At 38.8% G+C, this 26087-nt stretch overlaps 2 protein-coding genes and 1 pseudogene across 6 annotated transcripts in view; 2 read left to right on the top strand and 1 right to left on the bottom strand.

Annotated features, from left to right (window-relative positions):
• Cnot7 (CCR4-NOT transcription complex subunit 7) overlaps positions 1 to 1313 on the top strand; it is a 20129-nt gene extending 18816 nt beyond the window's left edge. For all 3 annotated transcript variants that reach the window (XM_034520263.2, XM_034520261.2, XM_034520264.1), the window contains one exon: positions 1 to 1313. This exon is cut by the window's left edge and continues 277 nt beyond it. The gene's annotated coding sequence lies outside the window, so the exon portion shown is untranslated.
• Positions 1314 to 11375: 10062 nt separating this feature from the next.
• On the top strand, positions 11376 to 14958 carry LOC117721747 (mortality factor 4-like protein 1 pseudogene; annotated as a pseudogene).
• A 2942-nt stretch (positions 14959 to 17900) lies between these two features.
• Zdhhc2 (zDHHC palmitoyltransferase 2) overlaps positions 17901 to 26087 on the bottom strand; it is a 54285-nt gene continuing 46098 nt past the window's right edge. For 2 of the 3 annotated variants that reach the window (XM_034520256.3, XM_034520258.2), the window contains 3 exons: positions 24865 to 24977; positions 22656 to 22718; positions 17902 to 18046 (listed from right to left, as the gene is read on the bottom strand). In XM_034520256.3, coding sequence (XP_034376147.1) covers positions 22678 to 22718; positions 24865 to 24977 — 154 coding nt within the window. In that variant the 3' untranslated portion in view covers positions 17902 to 18046; positions 22656 to 22677. Of the gene's footprint in view, positions 18047 to 22650; positions 22719 to 24864; positions 24978 to 26087 lie in introns of all 3 variants that reach the window. The other variant, XM_034520257.2, reaches the window with a different exon arrangement.

Genomic DNA, 26087 nt, shown 5'->3' with positions numbered 1-26087 from the left:
TGATCTTAATAAATTAAAGTACATTCAGGTTAAATCTGGCCTTAATTTAATACACTTCTTATCAAGCTTGTGTGACAAAGCTATATTACTGAATAATATGATAAACTTTGCCTACTTGAGCTTGGTTTTGTTTTTCCCTTTTCCTAAATTAACTAGCATTGACTGTAATTTATTTCCCTCTTCCATGCCTCTCCTCCTATTCTGCAGTACTTATAGGTATTTAAGATTGTGGACCATCAAGTTTGCACTTTAGAGAGTGATTTCAATCCTCTATTTTATCAGAAATTGTGATTTTTTTTCTTGCTCTTAGCTAGAAAAATGTCCATCCACCACCTTTTTACAGTATTTGCTTGTTTTTGACATTCAGAGTACAGCACGTGCATTGTGCAAATTGTTGATTCAACAGGACTAACAGAAAAGACAAGGAACTACTGAAGAGCCTACTAACTACTGTTTCTGTGTGTAGTGTTTAACCTTCCAAGCACATCTCATGTCTGTTGGTTTCTAATTGGCATGCATAGGCTGCTATGTGACTGAAGAATTTCAAACCAGCTTTACACCCTTCAGGAAGAAGCCCTTGGGATTGGATATTTCCTATCTGCCAGAAAGCTGGCGTTTCAGATGTTGGAGCTACAGATTTATGACAGCAACACTTCCCTTGATCGGCTTCCTTTTACTCCATCACTTTTACCCTTAATGTTTTATTTTATAAACATATTTATGATGTTCTTGATTTGTTGACTACACAAATCAATTTCATTAAAGTCCAAAGATAACAAGTCTTAAGATACATTTTATATCAAATTAAAAATACAAAAAAATGTGATTTCATAAATGCTACAAAAGAAAATAATGGAGAGATTTGGTGCAAAACAACAAAATGCAAAATATATATATAAATACACACATATATAGCTAATAAAATTACCTGAGGAGTGTAATGCTTGTTTATTTTTTTGTGTATATCTTTGCAATCTATTTTATATATATTGACAAGAGACTGTGAAATATTTAGCCATGCAGAATATGTGACCAGACCAGAGCATGTGTTGGAAGATTTTGGTGAACAGTAACTCTACCCTGAAGTGATGGACTACAAGTTGTAATGTGTGTTATCTACACTTCAATCAATAATATTAGCGAGTCTCCAACTGTTAGAAACATAGTTCATTTCCCTTGTACATTCTGTATACATGATACGAAAATGCTGTACCTGGGCGGTCCTTTTTAAACTAAACATTATTTGCAAAACAGAGGGTATTATTTGTTTTTAAAGCTTTTGTAAATAAAGGCTTCAAAAATGTTTTCCTATATATATTTGTGACTGGTGACTTTGCTTTTGAAGCACTTATTTAGAAGTGTTAAATACTTGAGCCATTTTCTTTGGGTAACAGGTCTTGGTGGTCATGCTTCACTAGCTGTGTGTGTGTGTGTGTGTGTGTGTGTGTGTGTGTGTGTGTGTGTGTGTGTGTGTGTGTGATTGGTTTTTATTAGTGTTCAAAGTTCTAGTAAGTCCAGCTGGTCCATAAATCAATTCTCCAGCCTAGAGCCTGGGCCATAAAGCAAGGCATTCTGAACCCTTTGTATCAACTGTATTTCTTTTTCTTGCTCTTTCTAAATACCTGACTGAAATAAGTTAAGAGTCTCTGGGTGTGGAAGCTCACATCTGTAATCCTGCTGTTGCGAGTGACTGTCCTGAGTCATTGTCCACTATTGTACATGGTAGAGGTTATAGACCTGGAAGATGAGGGGAAACTTGAATCTGTGCAGATACCCCTGTTTGAAAAGGGGTATCTATACCATTGCAAGTAACCCTCACTTCATGCTCTGTAAGGAAACTCCACAAACTCATTGTTTCCTCAGAGTGAAAGTGGGCAGAATTGTGCCTTGGTTTGTCCTTGGGACCCTAGGAGGACTAAATGCTTACATCTCCCTGGGAACACCTAGCAATGGGGAGATTCTAGGAGGATTGTGAGTTTGATAAGAGTAGAAAACCCTGGCTTCGATCACCTGTAGCCTCCAGAAAGGGTAGAAGGGGATCTTTTTGTCTTTGGCTTCTGTAAGGCTTACAAACTATATTTAGCACAACCTTACTATGTCTTATTTTGAAAATTCAAGATGAAGCAGTGTTCTATGGTTTCATTTTGGTCTTTTCTCAGAAACTGGAACTGCTTGTTCTGTAGCTTCTGCTGCTGAGTTTCCTGATTTGTATCAATTTGGCTTTCTTCTCTAGAAGTAACAACTTCTGCTCAGGACTGTTAAAACCTTACTAAATCTCAGCTTTGGATACATCTGATCCATTCATCTCGAATCAGCAATCTTTACAGAAGAAAGGTTAAGCTGGTCTATAAGGCAGTCTGCTGTACTTTAGTGCCCTGCAAACTGAGAAATTAAAAACCATTTTTTAAATAGTTGGATTGCATGCAGATGTCCTGACATGTAAATTATATGAAATTCCAATTTCAGTATCCATAAGTGAAGCATTTTTTAGATTGATTTAAGTATAGGTAAATGACCTATTGACTGAATGTATGCATAATAAACACCAGGTGCATGCCTGGTGTTTGGAGAGATCCGAAGAGGGTTTTGAGTCCTCTGATATTGTGGTTATGAGCTACTGTGTGTATGCTGGGAATAAAACCCAAGTCTTCTGGGAAAGCAGCCAGTGCTCTTAATCACTGAGCCATCTCTTTAGTCCATAAGTGGTTTATTGTAATTGAGCTGCATTAATCATCCATGGATTGTCCGTGGCTATTTTATTTGACAGTAGGAAAGTTGGGTTGCTGCTGCAGAAGGTGCCTGTGATGCCCATGATCATACTCTGCTGGTAATAATCGGATAGCATTTCGAATGCACATGTATTGAAACAATACGTTATATTTTTTTTAGTACCTGCCCGTTGTGTCAAAATAGGACATGTACAATTTACATACAATTTCAGATGCTTGAGAGCATAACTTTTGTGGGGCATGGCATATATATATATATATATATATGTGTGTGTGTGTGTGTGTGTGTGTGTGTGTATATATGTGTGTATATAAATGTATATGTGTGTATATGTGTGTGTGTATATATATGTGTGTGTATACACACACACACACACACACACACATATATATATATATATATATATATATATATATATATATATATACCTGATAGGCTCTCAAAACATCATCACTATTATCCTGGTATTTGCTTGGTTTTGGTTTTGTTTTTGTTTTTTGATTTTACATGTTTTACTTAAATGTGTGTGTCTGTGCACCATGTGTGTGCTTGATGCCTATGGAAGCCTGGAAAGAATGTATCTGATCTCCTGGGCCTGGAGTTATAGTTGTGAGGTGTTAGTAATCAGACCCAGGTCCTCCAGAAGAGCAGCCAGTGCTCTTAACTGCTGATCTTCATTAAAGTGTCTGACTCTACATGTTTGCATGTTCAAGCAGTTTCTGGGCCAACTCAGACCATGTGACTCCAGCCCTTGTGAGTGCTTGGATAAGAGGATATTAGCAAATCCTTCCTATGGTGACCTTGTTCAAGCAGAATACTACAGAAACTCTCTGAATGTCTTCCTAATGAATTTACACATATCCAGAAGTCAGGGAGAGTGCTATCTTCCTACTGAACTCTTAACAGTGTTCCCCACTTAGGGGAAAGCAACAGAAGAATTAGAAACTTATGGGTTATCCCATCACAACATAATTTCATGAAAATGAAAAATAAAAATAACCTGCACCAAAGCATCTTTCCAAGTGGCCAGTTCGTTGGCCAAAAGAACTCATTCCCCATGTCCCGCTTGAATATTTCAAGTGTCCAGAGAAACACCAGACCTTTGGGTAACAGTTGCTTGAAGATGACATTGGGAGCAACATCAAATGATTTGGAATGCATTTCTTTTGCATTTAATGAGCCAGATGTGTTACAGGAACTATTGGCCTTAATTTTTAAGAAGTCAATATTGAGTTTGAACTGAATTAAAGAATTAAGAAAATTGAAAGATGTTCATAACCATTGTCAATATAACAAAGTGGAATCTGCTGAGTGTACTTCAATTGATGATAAAGATAAGTAGAAAATGTTGTAATTGGCCAGACTTAGAAAACTTGTGAAACATTAGGTGTTTATAACATGCAAGTATTCAGTTTTTCATTCTTCAGTGTGTACTTTGCAGACAAGTATACCGTGAAGGAACTGTTAGTGTCAACAATTCACTTTATTTGACTCTCATGAGCTTACCCACTGGTTCTATGAAGTCTTGAGATAAGCAGAAAATTCTGTTTTCAAGTTTCTCCAGGGCCCACTCTTGATAAATAGTCCTGACTGAACTTGAGTTCCTTATTTGGACCAAACCTTAAGCTTGTAGTTATCCTTCCTCTTCCAAGTTTGAGACAAGCAAAAAAATCTAATAATTTTTACCATGTTGAATTCAATGCTAACTTTTACTGCTTTTCTTTCTTTCTTTTTCTTTCTTTCTTTCCCTCTTTCTCTCTCTCTCTCTCTCTCTCTCTCTCTCTCTCTCTCTCTCTCTCTCTTTCTTTCTTTCTCTTCCTTTCTTCCTTCCTTCCTTTTTTTTCTTTCTCCCTCTCTCTCCCTCCCTCCCTCCCTCCTCTCCCTCTGCCCCGCCCCTCTCTCTTAAAAAACAGGGTCTCAGTGAGGCTGTGGTGGTGCATGCCTTTAATCCTAACACTTGTGAGGCAAAGGCAGGTGTATCTCTGAATTTGAGGGCAGCCTGGTCTGCAGAGTGAAGTCCACAATACCCAGGGCTACACAGAGAAAATCTGTCTCAAAGAAAAACAAACAAACAGCCCAAGGTTTTACTATGTAATTATGGCTGACCTCACACTCACTTATCTTCTGAGTTCAGGGATGAGCTCTGAAGTATAATAAGTCAAAAGTTAAAGTTTAAGTAATGATAACTTTGCAATTATTTTTATTATTATTTTGGCCACAGGCCTGGGAATAGGGGGAGCTTGAAACTTTTGGGAACAACTGTAATTCTTGATTCTTTGTGGGATGTGGTTCTTTTGAATTGGATTTGGCAATGATTATACAATGTCTTTTTTTTTTTCTACCTGCTTTTGGGGTAACAATAAAAGACTGGGATAAGAAAAAGGCAAGTGAGTGAGTAGAGAGCAAGTGAGGTGAGAGGTGTGCATGAGGTATCTGTGAGGTGAATGTAGAGTAAGTAGAGAGAATGTGAAGAGAGTGTATGGAGTGTGTGTGTGTGTGTGTGTGTGTGTGAGAGAGAGAGAGAGAGAGAGAGAGAGAGAGAGAGAGAGAGAGAGAGAATGTGAAAAGTGGGTGAAGAATGTGAGGTGTGTGTGGAGTGAGTGGAGAGATTCTGAGGAGAGAGAGAGAGAGAGTGTGTGTGTGTGTGAGAGAGAGAGAGAGAGAGAGAGAGAGAGAGAGAGAGAGAGAGAGAGAGAAGGGAACACACAGAGGAGTGTAGGAGTGTGGGAGTTCAAGAAAAGAAAATGCACAAATGCATGGGAGAAAAGACTGAGCAAGAGAATGCAAAGTGTGTGCAGCCTCAAACTTTGAAAGAGCAGAGAGAGAGGGGGGGGGGTGGAGAGAGAGAAAGTTTAAGCCTTGAAAAATTGCCTGTCAGTTTGTACCTGAAAAGTAGTCTGTGTCTATTTATTATGCACCTTGCAGATATCCCTGCTTCCAGTTGAGAACTCTGATCCTGTGTTGAGGCTGGACCCTGAAAGGAAGCAACACCTTCATAATCACCACGAATAATACCTTAGTGTAACTCTAAGCAAGCAAGTGAAAGACCTGTATAACAAGAACTTCAAATCTCTGAAGAAAGAAACTGAAGAAGATATCAGAAGATTCAAAAAAATCTCCCATGTTCATGGGTTGGTAGGATTAACACAGTAAAAATTGTCATCTTAACAAAAGCAACCTACAGATTCAATGCAATCCTCATCAAAATTCCCAACACAATTTCTTATGAACCTTGAAAGAACAAGTTTCTACTTTGTGTTGAAAAACAAAAAATCCTAGACAGCTAATAAATAAATAAATAAATAAATAAATAAATAAATAAATAAATAAATAATCCTGTACCATAAAAGAACTTCTGGAGATATAAAACCCCTGATTTTAAGCCATACTACACAGCAATAGTAATTAAAAAAAAAAAAAACTGCTTGGTATTGGTATAGAAACAGACAGATTGATCAATAGGATCAAATCAAAGGCCCAGAAATAAACCCAGACACATACGGACACTTGGTTTTTGACAAAGAAAGCAAACAACATACAATGAAACAAATAAAGCATCTTCAACAAATAGTGCTGGTCTAACTGGATTTCTGTATGTAGAAGAATGCAAATAGATCCACATTTACCACCCTGCACAAAATTCAAGTCTAAGTGGATCAAAAACCTCATCATAAAACCAGATATACTAAATCTAATAGAAGAGAATGTGGGGAGTAGCCTTGAATGCATGGGTACAGAATGTACCTATGTATTGGTACAACTTCCTGAACAGAATGCCAGTGGCTCAGGCAGTAAAATCAACGATTCACAAACAGGACCTCATGAAACTGAAAAACTTCTGTAAGATCAGGGACACTGTTAATAGGGGAAAATTGGCAACCTGCCAATTGGGGAAAGATCTTCATCAACCCTATATCTGACAGAAGGATAATATCCAAAATATATAAAGAACTTCCTAAGTTAGACACCATCAAACCAAATAACCCAGTCAAAAAAAAAAAATATGGGACAGAGCTAAATAGAGAATTCACAACAGAGAAATCTCGAATAGCTGAGAACACTTAGAGAAGTGTCCAACGGCCTTAGTCATCAGGGAAATGCAAATCAACATGACACAGATCTCACTTTACACACATCACAATGGCCAAGATCAAAAACTCCAGTGACAGCACATGCTGGCGAGGATGAGGAGCACGAAGAATACTCACTCCTCCATTGCTAGTGGGAGTGCAAACTTGTACAACCACTTGGGAAATCAATCTGGCAGTTTCTCGGAAAATTGGGAATAGTTCTACCTCAAGACCCCACTATACCATACCTGGTCATATACTCAAAAGATGTTCCACCATAGCACAAGGACACGTGCTCCACTATGTTCATAGCAGCTTTATTCATAATAGCCAGAAAATGGAAACAACTTAGATGACCCTCAAACAAAGAATAAAGAGAATATGGTTCGTTGACACAATGGAATACTTCTGAGCTATGAAAAACAAGGCCAGCATGAAATTTGCAGGCAAATGGATAGAACTAGAAAATATCATCCTGGGAGAGGTAACCCAGACCTCAAAAAAGTTCCATGGTATGTACTGGTGGTTGTGGTGGGGTATCTCTAGGACGTGCCAAGAATGGGGAGGCTGTCAGGAATCTATGAGGGTGACTTTTGCTGAAACTCCTACCAGTGGGGGGATACGGAACATGAAGTGGTCACTTCCTGTAGGCAGACAGGACCCCCAGTGGAGAGATAAGGACACAAACCCACCCATAAAACTTTTGACCAAAAATTTGTCCTGTCTATAAGAAGTGCAGGGACAAAGATAGAGCAGAGAGTGAAGGAATGGCAACCAATGGCTGGCCCAACTTGAGACCCATCCAACAGGCAAGCACCAATCCTTGACACTATTAATGATATTCTGTTTTGCCTTCAGACAGGAGCCGAGCATAACTGTCCTCTGAGAGGCTCTACCCAGCAGCTGACGGAAACAGATGCAGACCCAGAGCCAAGCACTGGACAGAACTCATAGAACAGTTGGGAGAAGAATTGTAGGACCTGCAGGGGATAGAAACTCCACAGAAAGACCAACAGAGTCAACTAATCTGGACCCTTGGGGCTCTCAGAGACTGAATCACCAACTAAAGAACATCCAGGAGCTAAAACTAGGCTCCCCCACACATGTGCAGCCTTGTCTTCATGCTGATCCCCTGACAACTGGAATGTGGTCTGTCCCTAAATCTGTTACCTGCCTGTGGATTCCGTTTCCCTAACTGAGCTGCCTTGTCTGCTCTCAGTGAGAAAGGATGTCCCTAGTCCTGCAGTGACTTGATGTGCTAGGGTGGGGTGATAACCAGGAGAGGTCTCCCCCTTCGAGAAGGGGAGAGGGAGGGGCCGTGGGGGATGACTAGGAGGTGGTGGGGGATGCCATTGGGATGAAAAGTGAATAAATAAATAATGGGAAAAGCCACTTTTTTCTCCTGTGTAAGTACCAAAGTAATGTCCTTGTTTTCATCAATTACCTCACAAAGCCTCAAATATTGTCTAGCCTTTTACAAAAAAAAAAATGTAGACTCCCTGCTATAGAAAACTCAGGGCTCTTACATGGCCTGTTGGCTATTTTATCTGTATCACCAAATGCAGTTGTTCCTTGAGGCAAACAACCTGAAGTGGAATTAAATTATAAATAGAGACAATGAACACCTCACATTCATAAGATGAGTATATAAGTTTATAACTTACTAAGTTGGAAAGGAATGGATTATTTCCCCTGAATGGAGGTTCTTTGTGTTATGCCTTTTAAATGCTTCTGGGTATAATTTATATGGGACATTTGCATACAACAGACTGTAGCAATGCAGGAGTTTATGCAAATCATCCATCATTTCAGGCTTTAAATTTCTTTTAAGTCAGGAGTTACCTTAAAAGATAATTATAGGTCTTTTCCTATACATTCATTCTGAGGTTTCATTTGTTTTGATTTGTATGAAATGATTGTCTATGGTGTTAGCTAGTCTGTTATATTCTGTTTTATGTAAGATGTGGCATAGAGGTAAATAAGTTGTCCTACAGTAAGTCTTAACAACAGGTTTTTCTTTTTCTTTTCTTTTTTTTTTTTTTTTTTTTTAATCTTTTTGGCTGAATGAACCGTGTACCTTTTTCTGCAGTTACTCCTGAAGATCCCCAGTTAATACCATCCTTCTTGGCACACAGTAATTTGGTGAATATAGTCTCCAGCTATGTTGTATCAGAAGAGAAAGTTTAAACCTGCAGGGGCTCCTCTTTCAAAAGACAAGGACCCTTTTCTAGTACCACAGCTAGAAGTGGGGCTCCCTTTAACTTCAGCCTTAAGCAGTTCCCTTTGGAAGAACCTCGGGACACAGTATTTTACATTACAGTATAATGTGCACACTCCTAAGTGCTTTGAATGGGGATCTATTTCTGTAGCGGATTTTGTTGTTGTTGCTAGTTTTGCTTTCAAAACAAGAAATTCACGTTGTTAACTGTCAGCAGCTGCCTTACATCACCATCACCTGCATACCTCCGTGTAAGAACAGGAAACATTCCTGACTCTCTGCCTGAGCCTTAGTTGACTCTACAGCCACTGAGGGCTCATTCCTGTCTTTCCACTTGCCTAAGGGTGTTCACTTCAAGCCTTCTAACCCGCAGAGAGTTGTATTTAACCCTTTACAGCTCCAAAGACCAGGCTGGCCTCAAACTCTCAGAGATCCACCTGCTTCTGCCGCCCAAGTGCTGGGATTAAAACCATGGGCCACCACTGCCCCATTTGCAAAAACGTTTATTAAGCTAGTTAAGATTCTTTAAGATTGCACTTTAAGGAGCCATAAAAGGTGGTAGAAAATAGAGGGGAAAAACCAACCACAAAACATTTAATCAAGATTTGTGAGAGCATCGATTTAAAAACTCAATCAAAGTCAACAGGAGCTGCCGCTTTCCAGGATTGAGATCGTTTTTCAATTTAGTCTTTAATTATACTCCAGAGCGTTTTTTTTTTCCCCTCCTCAGTTTAAATAATCGCCTTTGTATGTCAGATAGATTACTAAGTATTAATGAAGTTCTGTTGTATGTGAGACTCTTCCTGGTAGGACAGACACACACATCCACTCATCCCAGAAAGGGAACCCAGCACAGACCAAAATAATGACTGTATCAAAGTCCAACTTGGTGAATAGTGAGTATTTATTGGGGTTACTAACGGGAGAAAAAAACAAACATAACAATGACAAAACAAACAAACTCATCCCAACAAGGGCAAAGACTCAGGAAGCTCTCTGTATGACTGGCAGACAGCTCAACCAATCAGAGTCTATCTCTCTGCCCGACCCCTGCAGTGGTTTACTGAGGAGGGAATCTTCAAGAATCTTGCAAATTTTGGCTTAGAGACTGAGCTGTTACTGTGAGGGTCAAGCACCCTCTACTCACATCTCAAAGAGACTCCAGGGGGACAGGTACCCAGGTAATTTCAGAACCTCCTGCTATACGGCAGTGTGCTGAAAGGTGCTTCTCAATTGTGTCTACATCCACAGGAATGCCTTTGAAACACTTGAGTTCATCACGTCGGGGATGCCCACTGTTTAAAAACCAGGACTCTACTACAAGATAACACATCCACCCCTGGAGAGAAAGGGTTCATGGTTTGAACTACTTAAGAAGAATGAGTTTACATAAAGGGATCTTATATACAGACATGTTATTATGTTATTTGTTTGTGTGTGTGTGTGTGTGTGTGTGTGTATAAGATCACTGTTCAGTTTTGCCACTTTGTACAAAATATTGGCCAACCGGAATACAGTCAGGAGAGGAGAAGGAAAGGCTACCCTGGGAAAACTGCCTTGTCTTACAGTGTAAGTCGCCTTACTGATTTTGAAAGGGTTAAAAATTTTTAAAAAACTCCTAGCAGGCTGAGCAGAACCAAGAGTGCTGGTCAGCTTGGTCATGAGCTCTATGTTTCAAGAACTTGGCTGACCACAAGATAGATGGTTGAGTACGAATAGACTCTTGAGAATAGCCTATACAAAATGTTCCCCATGACTGTTCCTTGGACTCTGTCAAAAACCGAATAATGGGCTGGTACTTTCCACAGGTGCTTTCCAATAACCCCCCTTCACTCCCTCTGGGTTGCGGTTTCCCCCCTGGATTGTGGTTTTTGCCTTTAAATTCCCTCTGTCTCCAAAGCCCCGGAGTCAAACCTTACTGCCCCTGGTCATAGGTCTTGACCTCAGCATGCTGATCGAAATATACCTCTTGTTAATTACATTGAGTTCGGTGTCTTGTGAGTTGTTGGGTGGCTGCAAATTCCTGAGGCTTGGGTGAGGTCCTCCCTTCGTGGGGGTCTTACAATGCTTCTGTGCTTAAAAAACTCACTGAGGTGTCAAAACCACTACGTTCATCAGTAAATATGCAGAATATAAATACAATCTACAGGTTCAGCCAACTAGTTTACCCATGCTTTAAAATGGGAAAAATGACTAGTTTGCACAAGATCTTTTCCATATTTTCTTAAAATGTAAATTGCATGTTAGGCTTCTTTCTATACACTTGGTTAGTAAATTCCTTGCATCTGATTTCCTTGGTGGAGGTAGTTTGTTGTTTAACAGTTGACATGATTTTCAATAGACATCTACAGGTTGCAATGTGTTGCGGCCCAAGCTGCCCCACGTTAGGCGCCAAAAATGTCGAGATCTGCTCTGGTCCACGTCTGGGGGGAAAAATGTCTCAGACCACTCTATCAGTGTTGGAACCCACACTGCCAAAAGCCTTGGGGGCTAAATTGTTAGAGCCCACACTGCCCCAGGCTGCTCTGGTACGAGGGTCTGCATTCAGCAAGACAGTGAGGACAGACTTGAGGAATGGAGACCAGATAGAGTGTGATTCAATCCTGTTTATTCTTCAGTCTCTCTTCCTAGTCCAAGTCCCAAGTCTTGAGTTCCTAGTCCCTAGTTCCTAGTCCCTAGTGCCTCCAAGTTCCAAGTTACTTCTTCCAAGTGCTAAGTGCCTAATGTCTAATAATGTCTAATGTCTAATAGCGTAGTACAAGTATCTAATCCAAGTTGCCTGTCTTGAGTCTCAAGTGCCTACTCCAAGTGCCTAATACTTAATAATAATTTCTTCTGTCTGCCTCTAGCCTTTTATATGTCTCACTTGGTTTTTTTTTTATTTAATATTTTATTTACATTTAAGATGCCATTCCCTTTCCCCATTTCCCCTCCCTAGAAAACCCCTGTCCCATACCCCCCTTTCCTTTTTGCTTTTATACAATTTTTTTAAAATGTTAAGCAAAGGATTTATAAGTTTGGTAATGCTCAATCAGAGGCGTAACCCAATACCCAACCTAGATATAAAAACCATCTTTGACTGGTGAAGACCTGTGAACATCTGCCTCCATGCCCCCTCTCTCTTTCTCTCTCTCACCACCTAGCTTCTCCTCTCCTTCATCTTCTCTCCTTACTCCATCTCTTCCTCTCAGTACTCCTTCCCACTTAGCTCCTCCTACATATCACTCTTCCCGTTAAAGTAAAACTTTTCTCTCAAAATACAATTAGAGCATACTTATTCCTAATTGTACCAGTGAGGTACAAGATAGTCCTAATACCCAGTCCATCATTTTGTTGACTAACCAGAACCTCTGTCATCTCTTCTAACTAAAACACTTTTGATCCTGGCTTTTTTTTTTTTTTTTTTTTTTTTGGCTTTAGAATGAATGTCAGCTGATCTACTCAGATCTTTTCTCTCAAAGTAAATAGCCAGGATTGGTTATGAGACTATAGGTCTTCAACCCTGTCAGAAATCCAGAATGACTGAGTTAACTGAAATTTTGGGAAGCACTAAACATAACTTCTGAAACTTAGCCAATTAATAGAGACCGCTGAACACCTGAAAAGCCCCTATACTACCGAACGTTGGAACATCAAATCTTCAGCCTTCTGGCCCAGAGTCATCTGACAGACCTTAGTGATGCAGGATTATTAAGGGCTGATTACTCTGTCTAGGCAGATATAATCAGTCGACTATTCTGCATGTGTGTCCTTTTCTAGACAGTAATTTGTCTGTAGATGGAAAGAGGCAATTCTTGCCTAGTAGCTGTCACCACACAACTGGCGTAACTCCAAGGATGCTCAATTTCTTCTTAGAATCCACAACAGGAAGCTGTCAGGAGCAGATAGGTCTCTAATCAGAGTGGACATCAATATATAAATATTTGTAACGTCAATTCTATGGACTTCTGATGTTTTGAAAACCAACTATCCATGTAAGGTAACCTTACATGGTTGTCTGTTCACTCCTCTCAGCTATTTCTAAATAAAATATGGGAAACCTCCTAACAATAAACTCAAAGCCATGAATTTGCTATAGTCCTTTAACTCATAGGTTACCCGTCCCAAATCAGTTAAAAAAGTTAAAGAAGGACTGGGTCTAGGCCTTGTATTCCTAAATGTGTTATACAGGCACAATGCCCATGAGAGTATCAATATTCATCTTGCTTTTATATTAATAAGAAGCTCGTACCAATGAAAACCTTAAATTGGAAATCAAAGTAAATTTTGTACCATTTAAGAAATTATAACTTCATCTTGATAATAATTATACAGATTTCTACCAATAAGTTATGGCTATATATGTCTCACTTCTAAGCCCTGCTTCTAAGTCACACCCTTAAGTCAGGCCCTTAGGTCTTATCTCTAAATCACACCTTTACCCAAGGGAAAATCCTGGGTATCTACAACAAGATGTTATCAGAGTGTGCTCAGCTGTTGTAGGCTATTGTAAACAAGTCTCTTATCAGGGTACTTGGCTCAAGATGGCTGCAAGGATGATAGCTGCCTTCTGTCGGCTCCCCACAACAATGTACTTTAAGTTTACAGTCTATTTCCAGTTGCCTACTACTAACAGGTGATTCTTCATCTTCTCATCTCCTCCAGGGAGTTATGCTAGGAGTAGACTGTTGGTATGAATTCTGCCAATAGTAGCTCCAGTAGACTATTATCAAAAGCCTCTCTTGAATGGCATTGTCAGTGCCAAGGAAATTTCATCTAGACAGCTAATGAAGACAAACAGATTCTTTATTAGAGAATATCAGAAAGAAATCCAAGAACGTTGGAAGACAGCATCATTGTGTTCAGATGCATGCACTATCGTTGACCAAACCAGTCCTCTTCTATGATATAGCAGTAGATGTAATGTAAATAAATTAAATCTTTGGGCTAAATTAAGTGGGGTAGAGAGTAGGGGGCAGTAGTTGGGGGTGGTGGAAGAAGGAGAAGGAAGTGAATCACTTATAAGTGACGCCCAAGCATGACCTGAAGCCTAAATTCCAGGAGGGTGAGCGAGTGCTCGTCTTTATGAAGCAAAGTGTGTGAAGGTCATCATAAAGGACAAACAAGTGAAGTAATTCATCTATTACAGTGGTTGGAATAAAAATTGGGATGAATTCGTGCCAGAAAGCAGAGTACTCAAAATACATGGACACCAGTTTACAGAAACAGTGAGAACTTCAAAAGACCAATCAGGAACAATATATGACAGGGGCTGCTCAGAGAGGAAGACATCTGGTCTGCAACAGAAAAATGTTGAAGTGAAAACAAAAGAGAACAAGCAGAAGACATCTGGAAACAGAGATGGTGGCAGTACCAGTGAGCCACCTCAGCCTCCTAGGAAGAAGAGAGCCCGGGGAGATTCTACCTTGAAAATAAGGACACATTCATGAATAGAGAAAAAAATTAAAGTGAAGATGCCTGAAGAGCTGAAACCATGGCTTGTGGATGACTGGGACTTGATCAACAGACAAAAGCAGCTTTTTTATCTTCCTGCTAAGAAGAATGTGGAGGATTATGCAAATTATAAGAAGTCTCGAGGAAATACAGACAATAAGGAGTATGTGGTTAATGAGGTCGTGGCAGGGATAAAGGAGTAGTTCCATGGAATGTTGGGCACTCAGCTACTCCACAAATTTGAGAGACCACAGTATGCTGAAATTCTCACCAATCACCCGGATGCACCCATGTCCTAGGTGTATGGAGCACCAGCCACATTTAGGGAGATTATTCTTGAGAATTGGAGAGATGTTGGCCTATACAACTGTAGATGAGAAAAGCCTTGCTTTATTACTGAAGTATTTACATGATTTCCTCAAATACCTGGCGAAGAATTCTGCAACTTTGTTCCGTGCCAGTGATTATGAAGTGGCTCCTCCTGAGTACCATGGGAAAGCAGTGTGAGGGGTGTTCTCTCTCTCTCTCTCTCTCTCTCTCTCTCTCTCTCTCTCTCTCTCTCTCCCTCCCTCCCTCCCTCCCTCCCTCTCTCCTTCCCTTCCTCTCTCTTTCTCTCTCTCCCTCTCTCTCCCTCCCTTCCTCCCTCCCTCTCTCCCTCCTCCCCTCTCTCTTTCACTCGTGCTTGGGTCTCTGTAAACAGTTTGGTTCTCAGTCCTTCTCTTGGACAAATGATGTACTTTGAAGACTGTTAGTGTATAACAGAGTTGATGTTTGTTTTCGGTTTGATTTTAAACAGAGAAAATGAAAGGAGTAACAGCTCTTTTCTTTCTTTCTTTCTTTTTTTTTTTTTTTCATTCCAAAGTTTCTACCAGTGCATCAGTGATGAACAACAGAGAGACATGCTGTAGAGTGTTTGCCTAGTTGACAAAGCTGCTTTTGAATGCTGTTGGTTCGGTTCATTTGGCACAACACACTTTTATAATATGTGTTAATGCTCTATGACAAAATGCTCTGATTCCTAGTGCCAGAGGTTCATGTCAGTATATGTAACTGAACACTCATCCATCTGCGCTCTTTTATTTTTTTTAATGGTGCTTAAAGAGCGCATCCTTTGCAAGTCATCTGTGTTTTTCCTTAGGCATTTTATCTTTGTTCAATTGTTAGAGAAATGGTGGCTTGTTTGCATGGTTTTTGTGTTTGTGTCTAATGCACGTTTTAACATGATGGATGCAATGCATCGGTGTAGCTACAGTTTTATGGAAAAGTCAATCTTGCAGGAGTTGTTTTTCAGATCTTCAATACATTTTTTCTTTAAATTTAAAAAAAATTAAATAAAAACTTTGTTCAATATTTTTAAATGAACGATTTCTTAAATCCTGTTGCCTCTACGAAAAAGAGCTCTTAAGGAGAATGGAAATGATCATTTTAAACATAAATCAGGACTTTTGGAGTGTGTGTCCGTACAAATTTTATTTAGGCCATTACATCTTTTAAAGGGAAGTGTTTAAGATGCTGTACAGAGTGCAGACGTATTTACTCAATGATGCTTGTCCACTCAGGTGAGATGGCAGTGCACTTCTGATGAGATATGCAGTCATCCGAATCATTCATCCCACGAGTTAGAACACAATGACCAACAAACTTCAAAGGTTAAATAACTGGATGCAAACAGAAGTAACCATTACAACATACTGAAAAAAAATTTATTTTTTAATTTTTTTTCCATTTTGACTCTAAGGTGTATGGACTTAGGTATTTAAAATAAATACATAAATGACCTGATGAGAGCAGAAGTAACAGTATTCTAGCAGGTAAAATGCCAACCCTCCCCCATCCCCACCAGCTACCACTTTGATAAAAGGACATGCCTCATAGACTCCTGTCCTGGACAATGGGTGAGGGAGCACTGTGCTATCAGAAAGTCTGCTGCATAGATCTTCAAATACACCACATGCTGCTGCCCAAAAGACTTCTAGCAGGAGCGATGAGCTCCAGTCTGGCACTTCCGGTAATAACAAATGACCAAAACATGCTTAAAGACAAAGGGGAAAGCATACTTCATCCTCTGAGTCTTTTGAAGTAGATTGTCATATCAAATGCTCTAGCTTGAGATATGCGGGCAAAAGCCACCATCCACAGAACTGCACCCACGTGGATGACACAATGAACTGTGCTGACACCAGTTCTTCCTAAACACTCTTAAAACTCAAAAATGCCTTAGCAAGGATGAGTAATTGCAAGAATATTTCATTATTCTATTCTCTCCAGGTCTTTCAGTTTGTAGTGAATTCTTGCTTACGTCAATTATTATTTTTTTAAAAGCTAACCTACTTGAAATACTCAAAATTAGTACCAAAGGAACCGCATGGCTTACTATTCTAGTGGTTAATTTAAAAAACTTACTTCCCAGACTTGTTTTAAATGAGATGTTTTCCTTTTTGTAAGAAGTGCATACAAGGCACAAGAGCTTCTGAGTATACTTACTGAAGCCAAACGTTTTGGCATCAACAAACACATTATTTTAGTTTACCTTAAACTACATTTCTAAACAGCACACTGTTTAGTTCACGGTAAACTAAACTTCCACAAGTTTTAAATGATTTGCATAATTTAATCTTGATAGGCATTTGAGGAAAAATATATATTGACAATTATAGTTTTGATGAAAAGACACTGAGACGATACAGGTGTACGTGGAGGAATGATCCATTGATCCATCGGAAATGCTTAGAAACTCAGTCATTTCACAATAACATCGAGCAAGTAGTTAAAAAACAGATTTGATAGCATCCAAACCAACAGAGGAGTGTTGCCAGGCAATCTTCATACTTATTAGCACATATTCCTTCTGATTTCAAATGGAAAGGCATGAAAATCGATTTCTGATGTAAGTCCTTTGCCAAAACATTATGTTAGTAATTCTGACAAATGTTTTTACCCGATTGTTTTGAACAGTGAACTCCAGGTTCAGTATGCGTACTCCAATTTTCCAATGGGAGACAAAGGCTAGAACCAGAATCAAAGCCTTCCACAAATGGATGGACCTTCAGCTGTAGGCTACAAGGCCTCCATAATGAATTAATAGTTAATGCAGCTCTCTCATCTGAAGCTAGTTTCACATCAGAAGAAAACAAAAAAACAAAAAAACAAGAAAGGGTGATTTCTTACCTGCTCCCAAATACAGCTTAGCATGATAACATGACCTGAAAATTTTCAAATCTTAAGATTAACCTCAATTTTCTAAAACAGAGTATCAAATGAATAATGGGATTATGTGATAAGTTGTACAACCCAAATAACTGAGTGAAAATTGGCCCATAAACTTATTCTCAGTTTTTGGAAGAAAATAGTTCCCTTTTAATGACCCTTAAAGGTTAATAGTAATTTGTATTAGTTACAGAAGTTTATATATTGGAATAAACAATGATCTGTTTTAAGCATCATTTGGGTGGTTACTTGAAATTCTTCATACTGCTGTGTTTGATCCCCATCACTGAAGACAAAATTTGCATATTCAGCCAAAGGGGTACAGGGACAATCGGCCAATGGTGCCGTCCAATTGGAAGCTTGTTCCATTCTTCCACAGCATTGGTACCTTAAAAGCAAGCAAAAACCAATGAGACTACGTTAAACATAAAACTAAGCAACATATTCACTGTTTTTCGTATGATCACACACCCCATGTTTCCCATGAGGCAAGGCTTGGTGGATGCCTTCTTGAACCTACGTAGGATGCCTTCTACCCTAGACCCCTGGATCTAATGTAAACACATAAGAGGTGCTCTTACTAAATGCACTGTCAATGTAGAGTCTGACTTGGTAGGTCTAAGGCAACGAACAAGTTTCTGCATGACTATCTAGTTCCAGGAGATAAGTTCTTTGTTCATCCTTCTGAGGCCAGTTGGAGGTTAGAAATGTCTGAAGACTTAAGGTAAATTTAAGGATATTAATGCACATAATATCATAGTACTCTTACATGTTTTGTTCTACAATAAGGAGGGTATACTAAAGTTAATGTTTTTAGAAACAGTGCATTTCAGGAAAAATATAACTTAGTAAATTATGCTGAAATGAGAAAGAAGTCTGTAAAATGTCCACAGATTAGGCTTGGGACTATGGTATGGTATGGTATGGCATGGCATGGCATGGAACAGTATGGTATGGTGCTTATTTAGAATGTACAAGGTCCTGGCAATCCATCCTTAGCATCTCTCCCAAAGCTGCAGAACATTTACTAATGTAGTTCAAAAAGACAAGAATAGAAGACACCATTTGACAATCTGTATTGTGTCCATCAACATTAGACACTGTTCCATGATTTTTTTAATATTTTATTTTATGTGCATTGGTGCTTTGCCTGCATGCATGTCTGTATGAGAGTGTCAGATCTCCTGGAACTGGAGTTACAAACAGTTGTGAGCTGACATATGGGTGCTGGGAATTGGACCTAGGTCCCCTGGAAGAACAGCCAGTGTTCTAAACCACTGAGCTTTCTCTCTAGACATCCGCCTCACCCCAGACACAGTTCCATAAATGTGTGTATTTCATGACTTGCAAATGTGAGACATGGTGCAAGAAAAGTTATTTTCTTAAAGCGTGGTATTACCAGGCATGGTTCTGAATGCCTTTAATGCCACCACAGCTAAAGCAGTGGCGGGTAGAGGCAGGCAGATTTCTATAAGTTTGAGACTATCTTGGTCTATACAATGAGTTCTGAGACAGCCAAATGAGACCTGGCTCAAAACAAACAAACAAACAAACAGTCCCTTGTCAGGCACCATCTAGAAATGGCTAAAGGCATGCAAGTAAGATTTCTGAAGATGGCACACCACATTGCATGGCTACAGTGGGTAAACTCTGAATCGCAGGGCCTTCAGAGATTTTTGTCCCAGGCTTGCTTCTTGCTGCTAATATGCCTTTCCTGTCACTATTACATAGCCTAGTGATTCCTGAGTATGAGCCCACCCTATTGGGTAAATTTTCTGCAGATCAACAAAGACATACTATGTAGCAATGTTGTGTAGACATACTGATGATTTCACAATTCCTGGTAATGATTTTATAGAAATCCCAAATTTATACAAGTAATTTCCAGCCCTCTGAAAAGCTGCAAATAGGGCTTTATAAACTTTCATGTGTCACAGGCTAATTGTGCTAGAATAAGAAGGCAGCCTTAGAACAAATTTACGATCAGGGAAAGCATTCCTTCTAAGTTAGCTGTGAGACTACTATCTGGTAACTAAAGGTCATAAATTGGGAATGGACAATTTATTGTAGGTGCAATGACAAAAAATAAAGTATTGATTTGTTTACCTATACAAAACTGTAAAATGAATGAGACACAAGGCAGATGATTTTGTTTCTTGGTAAAACCATGCTAACTTATGACATAAGAATTACTGTTTTAAACTTTTAATGAACTTATGGAGCTAGTAACAGATAATGGATGTTTAGTCAGGAAGTAGTCTTAATGGAAACACATGTAAATATTTCTGCTGTAACTCCTCAATTTATGACTTGAACTAGTGTCTTAAAACTTGCTATGAACTTACGGAATGTGAAGAAGCTTGAAAGATGATGTAATCAATTCTTGAGAAAGTAAACTAAGAACTAAGAATGACAATAAGGGAAGGGATTTTTCTTTCTTTCAGCAATAAAACGGTAGAAATTTCTTCTTTGAGCAGTAAAGGCTGGGGCTTCTTTTTCATCCCAAATGAGTGAGTGAACTCTTGTGAAGTTGATGAGACAGGTGGTTGGGGCCTGATCAGTGTGTGTGTGTGTGTGTGTGTGTGTGTGTGTGTGTGTGTCTTTGTGTGTGCGTGCGAGCTGCATGTGCAACAGATTTTTTTTCTGCTTGCATGACTTTCTTTTCCTTTCTATCTGGCTCACAAAGAGCTTCTCACTGATCAGCTAGGGGCTCCTGAGTGAGCTCACAGAGCCTGAATGAGCTAATTCCTCTTCTTTATCCCCTGCTTCTTAGCAGCAGGAGTTAATTACCAGAAGCCAAGGCTTTTGGATTTAGAATAACAAAGAGTTATAGACAGAAGAATTGCCAAAGATAAATAAACTTTGGCCTTGCTGTTGATTCCAAACCCCATTGGTGGGCTGCCTTCCTCAAAGAACTGGGGCTGGATACCCAGCAGTCCCTATTATTATCTTAGGAGAAATTCAATCTAAAAACTTTTCTGGCTGTGGTTGTTACTTAAATTAGAAACACATAAAAAAATTACTTGGTGGGTTTTTGGTTGTTGTTTTTGTCTTTTTTTTTTTTTTAAGGTGTATGCAGTTGATTTTGTTGCCATTTGGCTACATTATATGTTCAAATGTAATAACATCAAGCTCCTGTGGGTTTTTAATTTTAATGGCTCAATCACTTCCCTATCAAGTGTTTACTGAGGTCCTGTAATCGCTGTCTTTGTGAAATGTGTTGGGCTTAGTTATTAACAAATTTAACACTGGTCAGTGTCAGAATATTAGAATGCAAAGGAGACTTAGACAGAGCGTTGTCATTTAAAAAGTGAACTATTAATATAGAGAAAATTCTGTACTAAAAATGACCTCTTACACGATGGTAATTATAACTAATGGTTTGAAATACAGAAAACAAATCTGGTGGACTACATGTCTTGCAAAACTATGTTCTATAAATTATTTTTTTAAGATTTATTTATTTTATGTATCTGAGTACACCATAGCTGTCTTCAGATCCACCAGAAAAGGGCATTAGATCCCATTACAGAATGTGCTTGCTGGGAATTGAACTCAGGACCTCTAGAAGACCAGTCAATGCTCTTAACCTATGAGCCATCCCTCCAGCCCTATAAAATATTTCATTTGCAGTATTAACTAGTAGTTCACATTTTTGCACTCATAGGTCTACTCTTAGGATCCTCTCTAGAAATTTAGTAACACCTACTTGGAACTTAGTACAATTTAGAATATTCCAATTTCACCTTCCTAACCATAGCTATAATTAGTCTGATCTATTGTACTATCATGTATTCAGAGGTGACCCATGGTTTCCCAAAGCCAAAACACTATTAAACTAGGAGCTTATAATTTAATTTGTATCTCTCCCACCCTCAGACAGAGTCTCATTATGCCGCCCTGAGTGACTCGGAACTCACTATTTAGCACAGGCTGGCCTTGACTTCACAAAGCTCTAACTGCCTCTGCTCCTGGGATTAAATGAATTTCTGTATTTTACCCTTACTTACATAGTTATTCATCAAAACCAAGCAAAGAAAATTTAAAAAACTCAATATGCATGTTGATACAAATTATTTTATTTTGGACAGCAATCCCATATCTCCCTTAAAACTGAGGATTTTGGAAAACAACTTTTAAAATAGAAAGTTGTGTTTATAATGTTTAATGTTTAACTTGGCTACATTGTGTTTATTCTTTGTTTGCTTGCTTTAAAGATAAGATCTTTCCATGCAGCCTTGGCTGGCCTGAAGTTCCTTATACAGACTAGTCTGGCCATGACTTTGCAGCAATCTTCTTTCTGAGTGCCAGGATTACAGGCATGCATACCCCATATGGATACATTGTATCTATTCTAATGTTGCATATATAGGGAGAGAGTTAGATTTTCTAGAAGATGCACAGATGTTTATTTTCAAAGGCACTCTTTATCATACCTTTGTGTTAACTACAGGCTTATCAACACAATAGAATTTGAAGAAACTTACTGGAAAACAGAAGTTTACTTATTATTATAATTTAAAGAAAATGATCAGGAACAGCTATTAAAGATGACCTATATCGAGTTTCTACAGTGAGTGACCCAAAACCGGGATGACGAAGCTTGTGCTGACAAGCTTCTATTATTAATCATTTAATAGTTATACCAAGTAAGAATATGTGAATAGATGATCAAAGATATGATGACACTAACTCTTAATGAGAGAGAAAGTTAATTCTATGATCCTGTAAAATGTAAGCCAGTGCTTGTTTTAGGATCCATCCCCATCACTTTTCTACCAACTTACTTCTATAGTGTGTCAAGTTAGTATATATGCTGGCTAATACTGAAGTTAGGTCCATACCGATGTTCAATATGCTTCATGGAATCTCATAGGTCAAGTGAGATACATTTTGAGTATTCAAAATAAATAATGTTCATGAAAACGATTAACTCTTTGAAACTAGGAAGCTGTTAAAAATAAGTGTAACAATAAAGTCGAAACATCTTACTTTACAAGAGTGGTTTTGATTGTAGAGTTAAGTCTCATTCTCCATAGTTAATGCAGGGTTGCTCATACCTTAAAAAACACAAATTAAGATATTTTGACTGCTTTGAACAAATGGCAAATGGCAAAATATATCTATAAAGGTCCTCTAGAGTAATAACAAAAAGTTTTGTATATTGTGTTCATTTTTGATTGATAGAAACACGTGAGACATCAACACACTACACAGTATTAGTTAAATCAGTCCTCTCTCTCTCTTTCTCTGTCTCTCTCTGTCTCTCTCTCTCTCTAACACACACACACACACACACACACACACACACACACACACACACAAACACACACCTAGAGCAGGAGCAGTGAGAGGGGACAGGGCTCAAGCTAAGGAGACAGGGGACCACAGGAAAGAAAGGTGCAGGGAGCAGGTACTGCATCCACTTGACTTTCCAACCTCTTCTCTCTCTCACTGGATGAAAGTAGTCTTTGCCCTCCCATCTTTCTCAAGTTTTTCTCAGCTCCATTACCTCACCCTTTAGCTTCTCGACTTAGCAATTGAAAAGCCATAAAAATCAACCTAACTGCCAAGTAATTAATAGCACATTAAAAAACAAGAAATCAGCAGTATGTTAATGTGTACTGTAAGATGAAGTATATATCCTTCCTGGAAGAAAGACTTGTGAACCTCCCTGACAACTGCCCCTGCATCACTCCTTCGTTTCTATGGAAACTGTGTTCAGAAGCCAAATAAGTACCATCAATTACTGTGTAGGTAATGTCCCATCCTTCCCACAGCCTGGAAAGAGAACTACTATGTCTGAAAGTAAGAGTCCAAATCATGAGGCAAATGTATTTTGAAGATAAAAAACCTAAGATTTGCTAAAGACAATTTTTGGACAATGTGGCTGGTTAGATGCTAAACAGTAACTAGAGTTTTCACTCAGGACTATCTGTTTTGTTCAATTTCACTAAATACCAAAGAGATTACAAATAAATCATTCAGCATTTAAAGTATAATGAATCAACATGTGAATTTTGAAAATGAAGGGGAGTAAATTAAAAACAAGTAAAGGTTTAAATATGAATGATTAAAAAAATATCTGGAACTCTTCTAGGTAACAAGACCCTAATCACAGATTTGTAATTATGTACTCATTTGTTGAGACATCACACACACACACACACACACACACACACACCTACCTACCTGCATTATAACCACATTATTGCATTTAACCCTTACAAGCATTGATACTGTAAAGATAAAGTAACAAAATCTAAACGTCATTATTGGATATTTTATTTACATTTGAGATGCCATCCCCTTTTCCCATTTCCCCTCCCTAGAAAACCCCTATCCCATGCCCCCTTTTCCTTTTATACAATTTTTTAAAATGTTAACCAAAGGCTTTATAAGTTTGGTAATGCTCAATATCAATCAGAAGTGTAACCTAATACCCAACCTAGATATATCAACTGTCTTTGACTGGTGGAGACATGTGAACATCTGCCTCCATGTCTGTCCCCCCTCTCTCTTTCTTTCTCTCATCACCTAGCTCTTCCTCTCCTTCTCCTCTCCTTTCTCCTCCTCCTCTCCTTACTCCTCCTCTTCCTCTCCGTACTCCTCCCACCTTAGCTCCTCCTACATATCACCCTTCCTGTTAAAATAAAACTTTTCTCTCAAAATGCAGTTAGAGCATAACTATACCAATTTATGTCAGTAAGGTGCAAGATAGACCTAATACCCAGTCCATCATTTTGCTAAATGTCATTAAAAGACCAAGATTGGTAATCATTTCTGAATTCAAAACCTCACTTGCTTATTTTTCATTAATAGACAATAAAGTAATAAAAAATAAGTAAAAATCACCAGCAAGGGGGGGAACGGGGAACAGGGTGTGAGAGGTGAAGAAGCCAAAAGCAGCTGAAGTTAAGGTGATGACATAATCACTTTAGATAGTCTGAAACTAGATGGATTCTTAAGATAAAAGACAAAAGCACAGAATTTAAGATCCACTCCTGAAGACATTTGTTCTTTCACTTCGAATACTTTGTATTGTGAACCATTTATCATTTTTAACACGCCACAGTAAAGATGGATTCTAAGTGTTTGCAAAAGTCTCACTCAACAATGAGATATGAAACTGTGCAACAGACTTTTCCCTCCCCATTTACCTTTTAAGAACAGAGGCTATCAAAAGAAAAGCAAGAGCGCCCTCACCAGCTTTGCCTTTTCCAGGGTTTGAGCTGCTCTCTGTCCAGGTCTGAGAATCCGTAAGGAGGTGGCTCTGGGACTCTCTCAACGGCTTTGCAGGAAACTGATGGTTTTCAGGACTGACAGAAAATAATCAGAAGCCCAAGTTAACTCTTAACAGCACTGTTGAATATTTCTCCAAAGAATGAAATGCAAACTTCCTGCAATGTAAGATGGTCTCGGGAAGGACCCACGGTAACCAAGGACTATAAGTAAAAGGCATAAAACCAAGTTCTCCATGAGAGAACCACTCGGTTTTGTCTTCTTGCACTCCGGGTTATGCTAAAGTGACAGTCCCCAATTCTGAGAAATGTCCATTTTGAATACAGAAAATGTTCTGAGGGTCAGATAACACTAAATTCTCTTTAGCATGCAAGGGAATTTAGTTAGCATGCACTAGCATTTATTTGATGGTCGTTTTTAAAGTTTTGTTTATGCCAAGCGATAGTGGCTTCTCAAGATAATGGTTTTGAAAGAAGATTGAGGACCATGGATATGGGCTCCGTGTCTATAGCATTTGTCTTACAAGCATGAGATCTAGAGTTCAGATCCCAGACCTATGTAAATGCCGGGTGGGCGTGGCAGCCCAACAGAAATGGGATTTCGTGGAACATTCGAGAAAGAGTTTTCCTGGAGCAAACTAGCTAGCTAGGCTAGTCAAAATGATGAGCTATATAGTCAGTTGAGAGATGCTTGTTGTGATGAGTAAGGTGGCAAAAGATCAAAGAAGACTTCAGATGTCGCCTACAGCCTCCATATTCATACACGTACATATATGTGCACCTGTACACATATATGCACCCACATACATGTGGAAATGCATCTACATATGCAAGCACACCACACAGACACACATAACATCAAATAATCAACTTAAGGAATATTAATATTAATTTTTATCAAGTGATATGTGTGCATGGAGAAAATATGAAGATGACACTGAGAAGAAAAGTCAAAGAAAAAATTAGGGTTGTGTTTGGAAAGTGACTTTGTTCAGCTTGACCAAAGAACTACTGTCCTTTTGTAAGTTAAAGTTGAGCCGTTATCTTGCAGGAATTTCCTAAACATCTGGTATTATCAGATCTCAGAAATCTAATATACAATTTGGGAAGTAAAAGAATCATGAAGAAAAAAAAAAACAAATTTTCTTAAAAAAAAATCAGTTAGACCTGCTACACAATAATGTATTT

Source organism: Arvicanthis niloticus, chromosome 16 (assembly GCF_011762505.2).
Source record: "Arvicanthis niloticus isolate mArvNil1 chromosome 16, mArvNil1.pat.X, whole genome shotgun sequence".
In the NCBI taxonomy this organism is placed as follows: Eukaryota; Metazoa; Chordata; class Mammalia; order Rodentia; family Muridae; genus Arvicanthis; species Arvicanthis niloticus.
This window is presented reverse-complemented; position numbering and strand designations above follow the sequence as displayed.